Raw genomic sequence first — 17,682 nt, 5'->3', positions numbered from 1 at the left:
GGTCTTAAGACTGTCTTCCAAGCTTGGCAACAGAGACCAAAATAATTTCATTAGCATCTTTCAAACATGGCTTTGGAGTTACTGACAAGTTAAAAATTGGACTTTTCAAAAACACAGTGTTCTTTTATCATTTTGAGGCTATGGTTCTATCTGAGAATTTGATTAACAAAAAATTCTATGTAAGATAATGCATGAACATTCAATTTTGCACAAAATTTCCACCCATCAACGACCTCTGGATAGAATTAAGAACACCTTTAACAAAATTAAATAATGTGAATGCTTCCTCTCAACACTGTGAAAATGAAGGGCATTATTTGAAACAACTTCTAAAATAATCCTAGGGTTATATGAGGAAGAACTTTGGGATATTTAATCACGCAACAGAGAAAAACTCTAGTTCTCATAATTCCTTCCAGGATTTCATAACTTATTTAGTTATATCAATTCTATTAGGATTCAATGTGTCACTTTTGGCATTTTTCACAGTGATTAACAAAACTTTTCTTTAAAAGTACCAAAGAGAATAGCAGAATTTTGTAAATTACATTGTCCCAACTTACAAATATGAATAAGTGTTTTAAAATGCTGAATGTTCAATATATTTTATATATAATCCATTAAATAAATAAACACATACTTACTTTTAATTTGTGATACAGTTGTTGTAGCTCCTTTTGAAGGACTTTATTTTCATCATGAGCCTCATATGCCCTTTTCCTTTCAGCAAGCAACTGTCGTTGGAAACTGTTAGTACTCAGCTCAAGGTTTTTGGATAGTTCCTATAATGTGTATATAAACATATAAAAAAATAGTACTTGAAAATAACTGAAGAGTAAAACACTGCACTTAGCATTGAAATAATGTTTTTAGTAGTACCATAAAAGACCTACAAATCAGGCTGCGCTTAGTGTTCATGAACATAAACTGGAAAACAGATCTACCAACAATTTAGTAAGGTACTTAGCCTATTATTCCTTATTTTGCTTTTCACAATGATTTGCAAATAAATCCTTAAGCATTTGCCTGAAGCATACATGCACAGTCATTTAAGTTGGTTGCAAATTCAGCCACAGCATGTGATGAGAAACACTGGCTTTTGGGAATCATAGTTCGGGCAAATATATACCAAGGCAGCTGCATAAAACTACACAGCACTATTCAAGGTGCAGAGATTACTTTGTAAAACATTTCTAGATAAAAATAATAGTCATTTCAATGGTCTTCAAACGTTTTCCATAAAGTTTGTGAAAAAATTTAGGTTAAAATATTTTCTTTTAGGTGACATCAACATCATGGTGGCATGAGTCATTCCTTTTTTCCCCACCTTTCAATTTACAACTAACCAGACCCATAAAACAAACATCTATAATGAAACAAAAGCACTTCTGCACAGCACACCTGAAAGAACCATCCATCTCTGCACCTGAAAGTGGGTGGACTGGACATCAGAGGAGGCTATGGAGCCAGGGGTGGTGGTACAGGTGGCAGAGGTGGTCGCAGGCCCATATGGCCTTTCTGGCAGAGGAGGTGGAGGGTAAAGGTGTTAAGTGGGGATCTGCCCGGCCACATGTGCGACAGTTGGAGGGACTTACTCTCTCAGAGAGACCGCAGTGACGAAGGGGAGGAGAAGGAAAGGGAAGGAGGCAAAGAGAACTGAAGGAATGAGGGAATACCATTTCCTAGGCTGGACACCCAGGATTCTGACAAGAGATCATCCATGAGTCTCTGGGAAACATCCCCCAACTCAAGGATCCCCTAGTGGGAAATGGGCACAGCTAAAGAATTAAGTGGTAAGCACACACCTCCCTCCACTCTGCCACCACATTTCTTCTTTCCAGTCCAGCAGCTTTTTTTAATTGTATAATTTTTTTTCTCATACACATTTTATTTGAAGGCCCCTGATTTGCTCAGTACTGTTACATGTATAGAGCCTTCTGGTCCCTAGGGATGGCTTAAGGTCTTTAAATAGCTCAAAGAACAACTGGGAACTTGAGCACTAACTAGATATTTGAAAATATTAAAAAGTTGTTAATTTTTTAGATGCTACTCTTGGTATCGGTTAATGGCATTGTGTTTTTAGTCTTTATATTTTAGAGAGATACAAGGTGAAGTACTTAGGAATAAAACAATAGGATATTCAATATCTACTTCCAAATAATACAGAGAGGTGGAGGAGAGTATATATGAAAAAATATTTTCTATAAGGTGACATTTTTTATTGAAGTATAGTTGACACACAATGTTATATTAGTTTCCAGCGTACAACATAGTGATTCCACAACTCTATACCTTATGCTGTGCTCACCACAACTCTAACATCTCACCATACAATGCTATTACAATATCACTGACTATATTCCCTATGTTGTGCCTTTTATTCCCGTGACTTATTCATTCCATAACTGGAAGCCTGTATCTCTACTCCGATTCACTCATTTTGTCCATCTCACCATCACTCTCCCCTCTGGCAACAATCAGTTTGATTTCTGTCTTTATGGATCTGTTTCTGCCCTCCTTAGGCCCCATCACCTATTTAACCCATCCCCCGCAAACCACCTCCTTCGGTAACCCTCTATTTGTTCTCTATAGTTAAGAGTCTGTTTTATGGTTTGCCCCCTCTCTTTTTTCCCATGTTCATTTGTAAATGGAATTGTTTTCTTAATTTCACTTTCTGCTACTTCGTTATTAGTGTATAGAAACACAACTGACTTCTGCTATTAATTTTGTATCCTGCAACTTTACTGAATTCATTTATTACTTCTTATGGTTTTTGGCGGAGTCTTTAGTGTTTCCTACATATCATGTCATCTGCAAACAGTGACAAGTTTTTTTTCTTACCGATTTGGATGCCTTTTATTTTCTGTCTAATTGCTATGCCTAGGTCTTCTAGTACTATGTTATATAAAAGTGGCAAGAACAAGACATCCTTGTCCTGTTACTAATCTTAAAGCTCTGTTTTTGCCCCCTGAGTATGATGTTAGCTCTAAGTTTGTCATATATGGCCTTTATTATGTTGAGTTATGTTCCCTCTACACCCACTTTATTGAGAGGCTTTATCATGAATGGATGTTGAATTTTGTCAAATGCTTTTTCTGCAGCTCTTGTGCTGATTATATATTATCCATCACTTTATTAATGCTGCGTATCATGTTGACTGATTTTTGAATATTGAACTGCCCTGATATCCTGGAATAAATCCCCCCTTGATCATGGTGAATAATTTTTAAAAATATATTGAATGCAGTTTGCTAATATTTTATTGAGGATTTTTTTGTATCTGTGTTCATAAGGGATATTACTGGCCTATCGTTTTCTTTGTTGTAGTGCTTTTGTCTGGTTTTGGCATCAAGGTAATATGACCTTGTAGAATGTATCTGGAAGCTTTCCTTCCTCTTCTATTTTTTAGTTTGAGGAAAATAGGTATTAACTCTTCTTCAAATGTCTGGTAGAATTCACCTATGAATTCATCTGGTCCTGGACTTTTGTTTGTTGAGAGTTTTTTAAATTACTAGTAACAAAAATCAGTAATCAGTGTATTCAAATTTTCTATTTCTTTCTGATTCAGTTTTAGAAGACTGTATGTTTCTAGGAATTTATCCATTTCTTCTACGTTGTCCAATTTTTTGGCATATAATTTTTCATAGTAGCCTCTCATAATCCTTTGTATCTCTGTGGTGTCATTTGTTACTTCTCTTTCATTTCTGAATTTATTTATTTAGGTCCCATCTCTTTCTCTTGGTGTGTCTGGCTAAAGGTTTATCAAATTTATTTTTTTTCGAAGAGCCAGTTCTTGGTTTCATTGATCTTTTCTATTGTTTTTTTAAGTCTCTATTTCATTTATTTCTGTTCTGATCTTTATTATTTTCTTCCCTCGACTGGCTTTGGGCTTTGTTCTTCTTTTCCTAGTTCCTTTAGGTATAAGGTTATATTATTTGAAATTTTTGTTTCTTGAGGTAGGCCTTTATCATTTTAAATTTCCCTCTTACACCTGCTTTTGCTATATCCCAAAGATTTTGGAACACTGCATTTTCATTTTCAGTTGCTTCTATGTATTTTTCACTTCCTCTGTGATTTCTTGGTTGACCTCTTGATTGTTTCCTAACATGCTGTTTAGCCTCCTTGTTTGTGTTTATTCATATTCTTTTATTGTAACTGATTTCTAGTTTCATATCATTGTAGTTAGAAAAGGATGCATGATATGAATTCAATCTTCTTAAATTTATTGAGACTTGCTTTGTAGCCTAATGTGATCTGCCCTGGAAAATGTTTCATGTGTACTTGAAAAGAATGTGTATTCTGTTGCTTTGGGATGGAATGTTCTGTTAAGTCCATCTGGTCTAATGTGTCACTCAGACACTGATTTTCTGCCTAAATGATCTATCCATTGATATAAGTGGGGTGTTAAAATCCCCAACTGTTACTATGTATTTGCTGTCACTTTCTCCATTTATGTCTATTAGTATATGCTTCATGTATTTAGGAGCTCCAATGTTGGTTGCATAGTTAATTACAATTGTTATATCTTCTGGTATTAACCCCTTTATTAGTAGAGATTAAAAAAAGACATTATGTCTTTTTTTTTTTTAAGATTTTATTAGAGAGCATGAGTGGGGGGCGTGGGCAGAGGGAGAGGGAGAAGCAGACTTCCCACTGAACTGGGAGCCTGATGTGGGGCTGGATCCCAGGACCCTGGGATCATAACCTGAGTCAAAGGCAGACACTTAACTGACTGAGCCACCCAGATGCCCCTACATGTCTGTTTTAAATTCTACTTTGTCTGTTTTAAGTATTGCTACCCCAGCTTTTTAAATTTTCACTTCCATTTGCATGAAATTATCTTTTCCCCTCTTCACTTTCAGTCTGTGTCTAGATCTGAAGCGACTCTCTTGCAGGCAGCATATAGAGGAGTCTTGTCTTTTTATCCATTCCTCCCAGCTCCTCCCCACCATGTCTTTTGACTTGAGCATGTAGGCCATTTCAATTACAGTAATCACTAATATCTATATACTTATTGCCATTTTGTTAATTATCTTGTTGTTTTTGTAGTAGTTCTGTGTTCCTTTCTTCTCTTTGGGATGGAATGTTCTGTTAAGCCCATCTGGTCTAAGGTCTCTTCCCTTTGGACTGATGACTGACTTTAGTGTTTTGTTTGGCTTACTTTCTCTTCATTTTCTTGTGTATCTATTACAGGTTTTAGATCTGTGGTTACCATAAGGCTCATATATAACATGCTACATACATATACCCAGTCTTAAGGTGATGGTACTTAAGTTCAAACACATTCTAAAAGAACTTCATTTTTTTACTTCTCTCCCCATTTTTAATGTATATGTCGTCATATTTTACATCTATTTTGTGTGTCCCCTTATTTTTAGTTAAAATTAATTTTGCTATTTTTGTCTTTTAACCTTCATACTAGCTTTGTAAGTGATTGCTCTACTCCCTTTGCTGTGTGTTTGCTTTTACTCATAAAATCTTTTCCTTTTATAATGTTCTTCTAATTACGTCCTTTTCTTTTTCACATAAAGAAGTCCCTTTAACATTTCTGGTAAGGCCATTTTAGTGGTAATAAACTCCTAAACTTCTGTTTGTCTGGAAAACTGTTTCTCTCTCTTTCAATCCTTAATGATAACCTTGCCAGTAGAGTATTCCTAATGGTAGATGTTTTCCTTTCAGCACTTGGGATATATCATGCCACTCTCTTCTGGCCTGCAAAGTTTCTGCTGAAACTTACCTGCACCCAACATCAGCTTTAGCTGCACTGCCAGGGTGTCCTTGAGGAGGACCTGCTGGCTGGCATATGGCCACGTTGTCCTCTGTATCGAGAGCCCCAGGACAAACCAGTTAGCACCCACTTCAGCTATCAGGCCAGAGCACCCACTGTTTGGAGAGCCCTGGGACTCCCTCAACTTGCACCCACTAAGCTTCAGCTGTCCTGCCAGGGTGTCCTCTACATGGAGAGACCCAGGACTGACCCGGCCCCCACCCACTTCAGCTCTAGCCATCCCAACAGGGCAGGCCCGGCATGGAGTGCCCTAGGAACCACACCCCATGTCAGATACAGCTGAAGAGATAGAGAAATATGCAACAAATGAAAGAAGACAAAAACCTCAAAAAAGGGCTAATGAAACATAAACCAATAATCATAAAGATGCTCACACTGAAGAGTGGAAGACTCCGTGAGAACTTCAACAAAAAGATAAAAAAATATAAGAACCAATCGGAGTTGGTTCCTGTCCCAAATGGCGGAGGAATAGGAGACCGTAGTTTCGTCTGGTCCCAGGAATTCAGCTAGATAGCTATCAAATCATTTTGAAAACCTGCGAACTCAACCGGAGATCTAAGAAAAGCTGCAAGCAACCCTACAAACAGAAAAGTGGCCACTTTTTGCACCGTAGGAGGTGAGGAGAAATGAATCCGAGGCAATATAGTGGAAGATAAACTGCCTGCCGGGGTAGGGAGCCTCTATCAGCTGGCTATTGAAAAGTGATATGGCAGTGGAGTGCAAAATCAGAACTTTTAGAAGTCTGCTCCAGTGAGGGATGTCCCTGCCTGAAAGGCGCTCAGGTGGCAAAGTGGGGCAGATCCTAGGTGGGAGAGTGTGGTCTCAGGACCCCCGGGGATCACAAAGAATGGGGGTGTCTGAGTGCAGCAGAGTCCCAGGCAACGGAGTGGGGAAGCTGGCTACAATCAGCAAGCCCAGGAGTGGGCGTTCAGCTCAGTGTCGCCATAAACCAAGAACAGACTGGCACCACACCCATCCACAAAGACCTGCCAGACTGGAGAGGTCTGACCATATTATATTCAAGTGCTAAATAAGAATACTTTATCCAGCTAGGATGTCATTCAAATCATAAAGAGAGATAAAAAGCTTCCAGGACAGACAGACTAAAAGAATTTGTCATCACTAAACAAGCCCTACAAGAAAAGGGGATCCTTTAAGCAAAGAAAGAGCCCAAAAGTAACATAGACCAGAAAGGAACAGAGACAATATACACAAATGGTAACTTTACAGGTAATAAAATGGCACAAAATTCATATCTTTCAATAGTTATTCTGAATGTTAATGGGCTGAATGCCCCAATCAAAAGACACAGGGTATCAGATTGGATAAAAAACCATGTCTGCAAGAGACTTATTATACACCCAAAGACACCTCCAGAAACAAACTGAGGGGGTGGAAAACCATAATCATGCTCATGGACATGAAAAGAAAGTGGGTGTGGCAATCCTTAATCAGACAAATTAGATTTTAAACCAAAGACTCTATTAAGAGATGAGGAAGGACACTCTATCATGATTAAAGGGTCTAGCCACCAAAAAAATCTAACAACTGTAAATAGTGATGCCCCTAACAAGGGAGCAGCCAATTACATAAGCCAATTAATAACAAAATTAAAGAAACACATTGATAATAATACAATAACAGTAAGGGGACTTTAACACCCTACTTGCTGAAATGGACAGATCACCTAAGCAGAAGATCAACAAGCAAACAAGGACTCTGAATGACATATTGGACCAGATGGATTTAACAGATATATTCAGAACATTCCATCCTAAAGCAACAGAATACACATTCTTCTCAAGTGCACATGGAACATTCTGCAGAATAGATCACATTCTGGTCAAAAACCAGGTCTCAACCAGTACCAAAAGATTGGGATCATTCACTGCATATTTTCAGACCATAGTGCTTTGAAACTTGAACTCAATCACAAGAGGCAATTTGGAAAGAACTCAAATACATGGGGGCTAAAGAGCATCCTACTAAAGAATAAATGGATCCACCAGGATATTAAAGAAGAATTTAAAAAATTCATGGAAACAAATGGAAATGAAAACACAACTGTTCAAAACCTTTGAGATGCAGCAAAGGCAGTCCTAACAGGAAAGTATATACCAATACAAGCCTTTCTCAAGAAACAAGAAAGGTTTCAGATACACAAATAAACTTACACCTAAAGGAGCTGGAGAAAAAACAGCAAATAAAGCCTAAACCTAGCAAGGAGAAGAGAATTAATAAAGATCAGAGCAGAAACCAATGAAATAGAAACCAAAAGACCAGAAGAACAGAACTATGACATTAGGAGCTGGTTCTTTGAAAGAATTAATAAGACTGAGAAACCCCTGGCCAGACTTATCAAAAAAAAAAAAGGGCCCAAATACATAAAATCATGAATGAAAGAGGAGAGATCACAGCCAACACCGAAGAAATACAATTATAAGAACATATTATGAGCAACTATATGCCAATAAATTAGATAATCTGGAAGAAATGGGTGCATTTCTAGAGACATATAAACTTCCAAAACTGAAACAGGAAGAAACAGAAAATCTGAACACAGACCCATAACCAGTAAGGAAATTGAAGCAATAATCAAAATCTCCCAACAAACAAGAGTCCAGGGCAGGATGGCTTTCCAGGGGAATTCTACCAAACATTTAAAGAAGAGTTAATACCTATCATCCTGAAGCTGTTTCAAAAATAGAAATGGAAGAACACTTCGGAACTCTATGTGGCAAGCATTACCTTGATCCCAAAAACCAAAGACCCCACCAAAAAGAAGAATTACAGACCAATATCCCTAATGAACATGGATGCAAAAATTCTCATTAAAATACTAACCAATAGGATCCAACAGTACATTAAAAGGATTATTCACCACAACCAAGTAGGATTTATTCCTGGGCTGCAAGGGTGGTTCAACATCCTCAAATCAATGTGATACACTACATTAATAACAGAAAGGGCAAGAACCATATGGTCCTCTCAATAAATGCAGAAAAAGCATTCAACAAAGTACAGCATCCTTTCTTGATTAAAACTCTTCACAGTGTAGGGATAGAACCATATCCCTATTATAAAAGCCATATACAAAAAGCCCACAGCAAATATCATTCTCAATGGGGAAAAACTGAGAGCTTTTCTCCTAAGGTCAGGAACATGACAGGGATGCCCACTATCACCACTGCTATTCAACATAGTACTAGAAGTCCTAGCCTCAGCAATCAGACAACAAAAAGAAATAAAAGGCATCCAAATCGGCAAGGAAGAAGTGAAACTCTCACTCTTTGCAGATGACAGGATACTCTATCTCAAAACCCTAAAGTCTTTACCCCAAAATTGCTAGAACTCATACAGGACTTCAGCAAAGTGGCAGGATATAAAATCAATGCACAGAAATCAGTTGCATTTCTATATGCTAACAATGAGACAGAAGAAAGAGAAATTAAGGGGTCGATCCCATTTACAATTGCACCAAAACCATAACATACCAGGAATAAACCTCACCAAGGAGGCAAAGGGTCTGTACTCAGAAAACCATAGGAAAGAAACTGAGGAAGAATACTCATGAAAGAAACGTTCCATGCTCATGGACTGGAAGAAGAAATAGTTAAAATGTCTATGCTACCCAGAGCAATCTACACATTCAATGCAATCCCTATCAAAATACCATCAACTTTTTTCACAGAGCTGGAACAAATAATCCTAAAATTTGTACAGAACCAGAATAGACCCCGAATAACCAAAGGAATGTTGAAAAAGAAAACCAAAACTGGTGGCATCACAATGCCAGATTTCAAGCTATATTACATAATCATCAAGACAGCATGATACTGGCACAAAAACGGACACGTAGATCAACGTAACAGAATAGAGAACCCAGAAATGGACCCTCAACTCTATGGTCAACTCATCTTCGACAAAGCAGGAAAGAATGTCCAATGGAAAAAAGACAGCTTCTTCAACAAATGGTGTTGGGAAAATTGGACAGCCACATGCAGAAGAATGAAACTGGACCATTTCCTTACACCACACACAAAAATAGACTCAAAATGGATGAAAGACCTAAATGAGAGACAGGAATCCATCACAATCCTAGAGGAGAACATGGGAAACAAAGGCAAAAATGAACTATGGGGAATTCATCAAGATAAGAAGCTTTTGCACAGCAAAGGAAACAGTCACAAAACCAAAAGACAACCAACAGAATAGGAGAAGATATTTGCAAATGTCTTATCAGATAAAGGGCTAGATTCCAAAATCTATAAAGAACTTATCAAACTCAACACCCCAAAGAACAATAATCCAATCAAAAAATGAGAAGACATAAACAGACTTTTTTTCCAAAGACGACATACAAATGGCCAACAGACACATGAAAAAATGCTCCACATCACTCAGCATCAGGGAAATACAAATTAAAACCACAATGAGATAGATACTACCTCACACCTGTCAGAGTGGCTGCAATTAACAAGTCAGGAAACAAGAAATGTTGGCAAGGATGTGGAGAAAGGGGAACCCTCTTACACTGTTGGTAGGAATGCAGGCTGGTGCAGTCACTCTGGAAAACAGTATGGAGGTTCCAACTTCCTCAGGGAGTTGAAAATAGAGCTACCATACAACCCAGCAATTGCACTACTGGGTGTTTACCCCAAACATACAAATGTAATCATGTGAAGGGGCACCTGCACCCCAGTGTTTATAGCAGCAATGCCCACAATAGCCAAACTATGGAAGGAGCTCAGATGTCCACTGATAGATGAATGGATAAAGATGTGGTGTATACACACACACACACACACACACACACACACACACACACACACACTGGAATACTACTCAGACATCAAAAAAATAAAATAAAATCTTGCCATTTACAATGTGGATGGAACCAGAGAGTATTATGCTAAGCAAAATAAGTCAGTCAGAGAAAGACAATTATCATATGATCTCATTCATATGTGGAATTTAAGAAAGAAAAATCCAGAGGATCATAGGGGAAGGGAAATCAGAGAGGGAGATAAGCCATAAGAGACTCTTTTTTTTTTTTTTTAAAGATTTTTATTTATTTATTTGACAGAGAGACAGCGAGACGGGGAACACAAACAAGGGGAGTGTGACAGGGAGAAGCAGGCTTCCCGCGGAGTGAGGAGCCCGATGCGGGGCTCGATCCCAGGACCCTGGGATCATGACCTGAGCCAAAGGCAGATGCTTAACGACTGAGCCACCCAGGTGCCCGCCATAAGAGACTCTTAACCGTAGGAAACAAACTGAGGGTTGCTGGAGGGGAGAGGCTGGGGAGATGGGGTATGGGTGAAGAACACTGAGGAGGGCATGCGGTCTAATGAGCACTGGGTATTATATAAGACTGAGTATCACTGGGCCTTACCTCTGAAACTAATACACTATATGTTAATTGAATTTAAAATAATTTAAAAATAAAATGAAAAAAAAGAGAACCAGAGTTGAAGAATACATAAGAAAAATGAAAAATACACTAGAAGGAATCAACAGATTAGCTGATGCAGAAGAAAGGAACAGCAGTCGTAAAGACAGGATAACAGAAAGCACCTAAGCCGAAGTGCAAAAAGAAAAATGCATTAAAAAAATGAGGATAGCTTAAATGATCTCATGGACATTAAGCAAACAAACATTCACATTATAGGGGTCCCAGAAGGAGAACAGTGAAAAAGGCAGAAAATTTACTTGAAGAAATAATAGCTCAAAACTTACCTAACTGGAGGAAGGAAACAGAATCCATGTTCAGGAGAAAAGAAGAGTTCCAAACAAGGTAACCCTAAGGAGGTTCATACCAAGAGACACAAAAATTAAATGTCAAAGATTAAGGAGAGAATTTTAAAAGCAGCAAGAAAGAAACAAAATTATATAGAAGGGAAAGCCCATAAGGCTATCAGCTGATTTTTTCAACGTTTTTCAACGTTTCAACAGAAACGTTGAAAGCCAGAAGACAGTGGCATGATATATTCAGAGTGCTAAAAGGAAAATACCTAAAACCAAGCAAGGTTATCATTCAGAATGGAAGGAGAGAGAGAGTTTTTCTGACAAACAAAAGTTAAAGAAAGGAGTTTATCACCACTACACTGGCCTCACAGGAAATGTTAAAGGGACTTCTTTAAGTGGAAAAGAAAAATCCACATTAGAAGTAAAATAAAAAGTTATGAATTAAAAGATATAAAATATGACAAATGGATCAAATGTAAAAAAAAGATTTCTTTTAGAATGTGTTCAAACTTAAGGGGCTATCAACTTAATATAGACTTCTACATACTTAGGATCTTATAAATAAACCTCATAGCAAACATAAATCCAAAACCTATAATAGATACATAAAAAAATAAAGCCAAGCATAACCCTACAGAAAGCCATCAATCAGAACAAAAAAAGAGCAAGACAAGAAAGGAACAGAGAAGAACTAAAAAAACAACCAGAAAACAGTTAATAAAATGGCAAAAAGTACATAACTATCAATGATGACTTTAAATGTAAATAGTCTAAATGCTCCACTCACAAGTTATAGAGGCGGGAGGGTAGGGATAAAAAACCAAAACCCATCTATATGCTATCTAAAAGAGACTTGTTTCACACCTAAAGACACATACAGACTGAACGTGAAAGCATTCAAAAAGGTATCTCATACAAATAGAAGCAAAAGAAAACCCAGGGTAGCACACTTCTACCAGACAAAACAGGACTTAAAACAGAATGTAATAAAAGACAAAGATGGGCATTACATAATAATAAAGTAATAATAATAAAATCCAACAAGAGGATATAAAAATTTTAAATATATGAAGGAAATATTAAGACATTATGGGAGAAGTTGGTAATAATACAATAAAAGTAGGTGATTGTATTATCCCACTTACATCAATGGAGGGATCATCCAGGCAAAAAGTCAAGAAGTAAATAATGTCTCTGAATGACACATTAGACCAGATGGATGTAACAAATATAACCAAAACATTCCATACAAAACAACAGAGTACACATTATTTTCAAGTGCAAATGAAACATTCCTCAGGACAGATCACATATTAGGCCACAAAACAATGCCTCAACAAATTTAACAAGACTGAAATCATACCATGCGTATTTTTCTGACTACAACAGTATGAAACTAGACATTAAGGAAAAAAAATGGAAAAAGCACAAACACACGGAGTATGAATAATATGCTACTAAACATCCAATGGGTCAACCAAAAAGTCAAGAGAAAATTAAAAAAAAACACATGCAGACAAATGAAAGTGAAAATACAATGTTCCAAAATCTCTGGCATGAAGCAAAACCGTATGTAAGAGGGAAATTTATAGCAATAAAGGCCTAACTCAAAAAACAAGAAAAATCTCAAGGAAACAATCTAGCCTTACACCTAACGGAACCAGAAAAAGAAGAGGGAAGGAAATAATAAAGATTTGAGTAGAAATAAATGAAATAGAGACTAAAACAAAACAAAACAGAAAAGATCTGTGAAATCAAGAACTGGTTCTTTGAAAAGATTAAAAAAAAATTGATAAACCTTTCACCAGACTTAATAAGTAAAGAAAAAAGACAGAAGACCCAAATAAGTAAAGCCAGAAATGAAAGAGAAGTAACAACCAACACCACAGAAATACAAGGGATTATAATAGTATGAAAATTTATATGCCAACAAATTGAACAACCTGAAAGAAATGGATAAATTCCTTGAAACATAGAATCTTCCAAAACTGAATCAGGAAGAAACAGAAAATCTGAGCACACTGATTACTAGTAATAAAACTGAATCAGTAATCAAAAAACTCCCAACAAACAGAAGTCCAGGACCAGATGGATTCACAGGTGAATTATACCAAACATTTAAAGAAGAATTAATACCTATTCTCAAACTAATCCAAAAAATAAAAGAGGAGAGAAAGCTTCCAAATACATCAATGAATCCTCAATAATCCTCAATAAAATATTAGCAAACCTAACTTAATAATACATTAAGAGGATCACTCACCACAACAAGTGAAGTTTATTCCAGGAATGCAAAGATGGTTCAATATTTGCAAATCGATCAATGTGATACACCACAAACACAAAACCAAGGATAAAAATCATATCATCTCAATATGTAGAAAAAACATTTGATAAAATTCAACATCTATTTATGATAAAAACAAAATGAGTTTAGAGGGAACATACCTCAACAGAATAAAAACCATATAAACCCATAGCTAACACCATACTCAATGGTGAAAAACTGAGAGCTTTTCCTCTAAGAACAGGAACAAAACAAGGATGTCCACTCTCACCACTTTTAGTCAATATAGTATTAAAAGTCCTAGCCACAGTAATCAAACATAATGAAATAAAAGGCATCTGGATTGGTAAGAAAAAAGTTAAACTATGATAATGACATAATACTATATATAGAAAACCCCTAAAGAATCCATCAAAAAAAAAAAACTATTAGAATTTATAAATGAATTCAGTAAAGTTATAGGATAGAAAATTCACAGAAACTGGTCACGTTTCTATACACTAATAAAGTAGGAGTAAGAGAAATTAAGAAAACAATTTCCTTTACAGTTGTACACCTTTATAACTGTACACAAAAAATAAAAAAATACCTGGGAATAAATTTAACCAGGGAAGTGAAAGACCAGTACTTTCAAAACTATGAAAAACTGATAAAATGAATTGAAGATGACACAAACAAATGGAAAAATATTCCATGCTCATGGATTGGAAGAATTAATACTGTTAAAATGACCATTCTACCCAAAACAGTTTAAAGATTCAATGCAATCTCCACTAAAATGCCAGCAGCATTTTTTCATACAACTAGAATAATCCTAAAATTTGTATGAATGCCACAAAAGACCCTGAATAGCCAAGTAATCTTCAGAAGAGAAACAAAGCTAGAGGCATCACAATCAGTTTTAAGAAATGCTACAAAATGTAGTAATCGAAACAGTATGGTACTAGCACAAAAGTAGACACATGGATCAATGGAACAGGATAGAGACTAGAAACCCACACTTACATAGTCAATTAACCCATAATAAAGGAGGCAAGAGTGGAAAATGGGGAAAAGACAGTCTGTCAATAAACAGTGCTGGGAAAACTGGACCAAAATCTTACACCATACACGAAAATAAACTCATAATGGATTAAAGACCTAAATGTGAGATTTGAAACCCTAAGACTCCTAGAAGAAAACATTGGTAGTAGTCTCTTGACGCTGGCTGTTGCAACATTTTTCTAGATGTCTCTCAGGCAAAGGAAACAAAAGCAAAAATAAACTACAGTGAGTACACCAAAATAAAAGAACTTTCACACAGAGAAGGAAACCAACAAAATAAAAGGGTTACCTAGTAAATGGGAGACGATATTTGCAAGTAATATATCTGATGAGGGGTTAATATTCAAAATATATAAAGATATAAAATTCAGCACCACAAAACCAAATAATCTGATTAAAATGGGCAGAGAACCCGAACATTTTCCCAGAAGATATACAGATGGCCGACAGACCCATGAAAAGATCCTCAACATCCTTTATCATAAGGGAAATGCAAACCAAAACCACGATGAGATATCATCTTACACCTGTCAGAATGGCTAGAATCAAAAATCAAGAAATAACAAGTGTTGGCACAGATATAGAAGAAAAAAAACCCCCATGCACTGTCGATGGAAATGTAAATTGGTGCAATCACTGTGGAAAACAATATGTAGGTACCTCAGAAAATTAAAAACAGTAATACCATTTGATTCAGTAATTTTACTTATCCAAAGAAAATGAAAACACTAATTCGAATTAGTCATTCTTTGAGAATTTTTATAATCTTGATGCAAAAACTGGATAAGGACAGCCTGAAAAATAAATCATATGCCATTCTTATGTGAATATTACTGTAAAAATCCCAAATATTAGCCAAAGGAATAGAGCACTGTACAAAAAATATATCCCAACTAAGTACCATTTATACCAAGAAAGCAAAGGATAAGAGTAGTTTAGTAACAATATATAAATGTAATTTTCCATGTTAATTAAATGAGAAAAAATAATCATTTCAATAGAAGAAAAGCATTTGAACATTTAATAAAATTATTATCCATGATTTTAAATAAAATTCCTAGCAAGCTAGTAAAAGAAGTAAATTTCTTCACATATAATATACATAATATGTACACAGAGAAAAGATACAGGGTATACACTAAAATGCTAAAATTGGTGATATCTGAGTGTAAGAATGTTTTTTATTTTTCTCGCTTTTTTAATAATGCACATGTGCTACTTATATAAAAATAAAATGACAATTTTTAAAAATATGTCTCAATGAAAATAAAATAGGAAGGAGATATATCTATCAACTTCAGAAAAATACTTTTGAGGAAAGCAGAAAAAGGGATGTTTTGGAGAAAAGTGTACAACAGGGAAGCCTTAAAGTAACATCTTTTAAGTATATGATCTAAAGGAAAAGTAGCAAAATATTAAGTAGATTCATGACTGTTTTAAATATTTCCTTTTCTATATGTTCAAAATATTTCATAAGAAAAAAATTAAAAGTGCTTCTAGAAATTAAAGATATGGAATTGAAAAAATGTAAATAGTGGTTATCTTTTGCTGGAAGGACTACAGGTATTTTTTCCCCTACTTTACTGTCAATTTCAAAATGTCTTTACACAAAAATTTAAATACTTAACTGATACTTCACCAATTGTAACTCTTTAAAAGAAATAAAGGTTTATATAATTTAGCAACTTTTGCAAGCAAACCCAAAGGATAACTAATCTTACCTCCACTTACTGCTTATTAATAAAGCAATAACATAACAATACTGCATTTGTTTAAAAAGGTGTGTAAGTGTCTGCTGTTTTCATCTCTGCTGAGTTACTATAACTCAATCCTTAAGATTTAGACCCTTGGGTAAACAAGGACCACAGCCCAACTTATAGGAATAGTTTTTTTTTTTGTTTTTTTTTTTAACAACAGTGCTAGTAAGGTGATCATTCAGTCTCTGCACAAATAGTTCTGGTGGCAGAAAGTTCAGTAATTCAAAGGGTCTAATTTCACTGCCATTGGACAATTCCAATTATTTCGAAGGTCTTCCTTGTGAATAAGCAGAAACCTGCTCCCAGAAATATCCATTAGGTTTGTACTGCCTTTAGGAACATCCAAGAGCATGTCTATTTCTCCTTTTCCAACAAAACAGCTCTTTAAATACTGAAATACATTACATTTCCCTTAATTTGAAACTTATTCACGGTTCCATGGTTTTTCCACTGTTTCTTATATTACTATTTTTCACCCCCTGGTTCTCTGCTTGCTCTCTACATGTCACTTTGTTACCTAAAATTTGGTACCTGTTTTCAGATGTGATCTGGCTGGTAAAATTAGTTGTTATTAATACCAGGGCCTGGGCACCAGCATAATCGGTTAACTGTTTTTTTCCTTCTGTTAACTTTTTAAGCAGCTATATGACCACAAGTTCAACAACTAAAACCCTACGCTTTTTTTAAAACTTGAATTACTTTCAAATCAAGTCTCCCCATATTAGTAGGCATAAAATAGATGGAAAAAAACTAAGGACTCAACAGTTAACGAGATTAAATTTTATCTTGCCTTGTTTGGGGCCAGATTTTTGAGCCCAGGGAGATCTTAATCTTGTCATCCATCAAAATAGCTGCCCCTCCTATTTCTGAACCTGTCATGAATGCCACTTTCTTTCAATGATCCATCTATCCACTCAATCCTTTAAAAAAAACATTAATTCTAGCCAGATAGAATGTCAAATGTTACAAACACAAAATGAAATAGGACCTGTTCTTGCCCTTTAGGAGCCCAATCAAATTCACTGATAAATATGCTGACAAAGGGCCAGGGTCTAAGA

At 35.9% G+C, this 17,682-nt stretch overlaps 1 protein-coding gene across 1 annotated transcript in view; it reads right to left on the bottom strand.

The window, feature by feature from the left end:
* Nucleotides 1-17,682, bottom strand: part of LCA5 (lebercilin LCA5) — a 50,206-nt gene that overhangs the window by 6,369 nt on the left and 26,155 nt on the right. The window contains exon 3 of the mRNA XM_021693542.1: nucleotides 645-782. Coding sequence (XP_021549217.1) covers nucleotides 645-782 — 138 coding nt within the window. The remainder of the gene's footprint in view (nucleotides 1-644; nucleotides 783-17,682) is intronic.

The sequence above is a fragment of the Neomonachus schauinslandi genome, chromosome 8, assembly GCF_002201575.2.
Source record: "Neomonachus schauinslandi chromosome 8, ASM220157v2, whole genome shotgun sequence".
Taxonomy (NCBI): Eukaryota; Metazoa; Chordata; class Mammalia; order Carnivora; family Phocidae; genus Neomonachus; species Neomonachus schauinslandi.
This window is presented reverse-complemented; position numbering and strand designations above follow the sequence as displayed.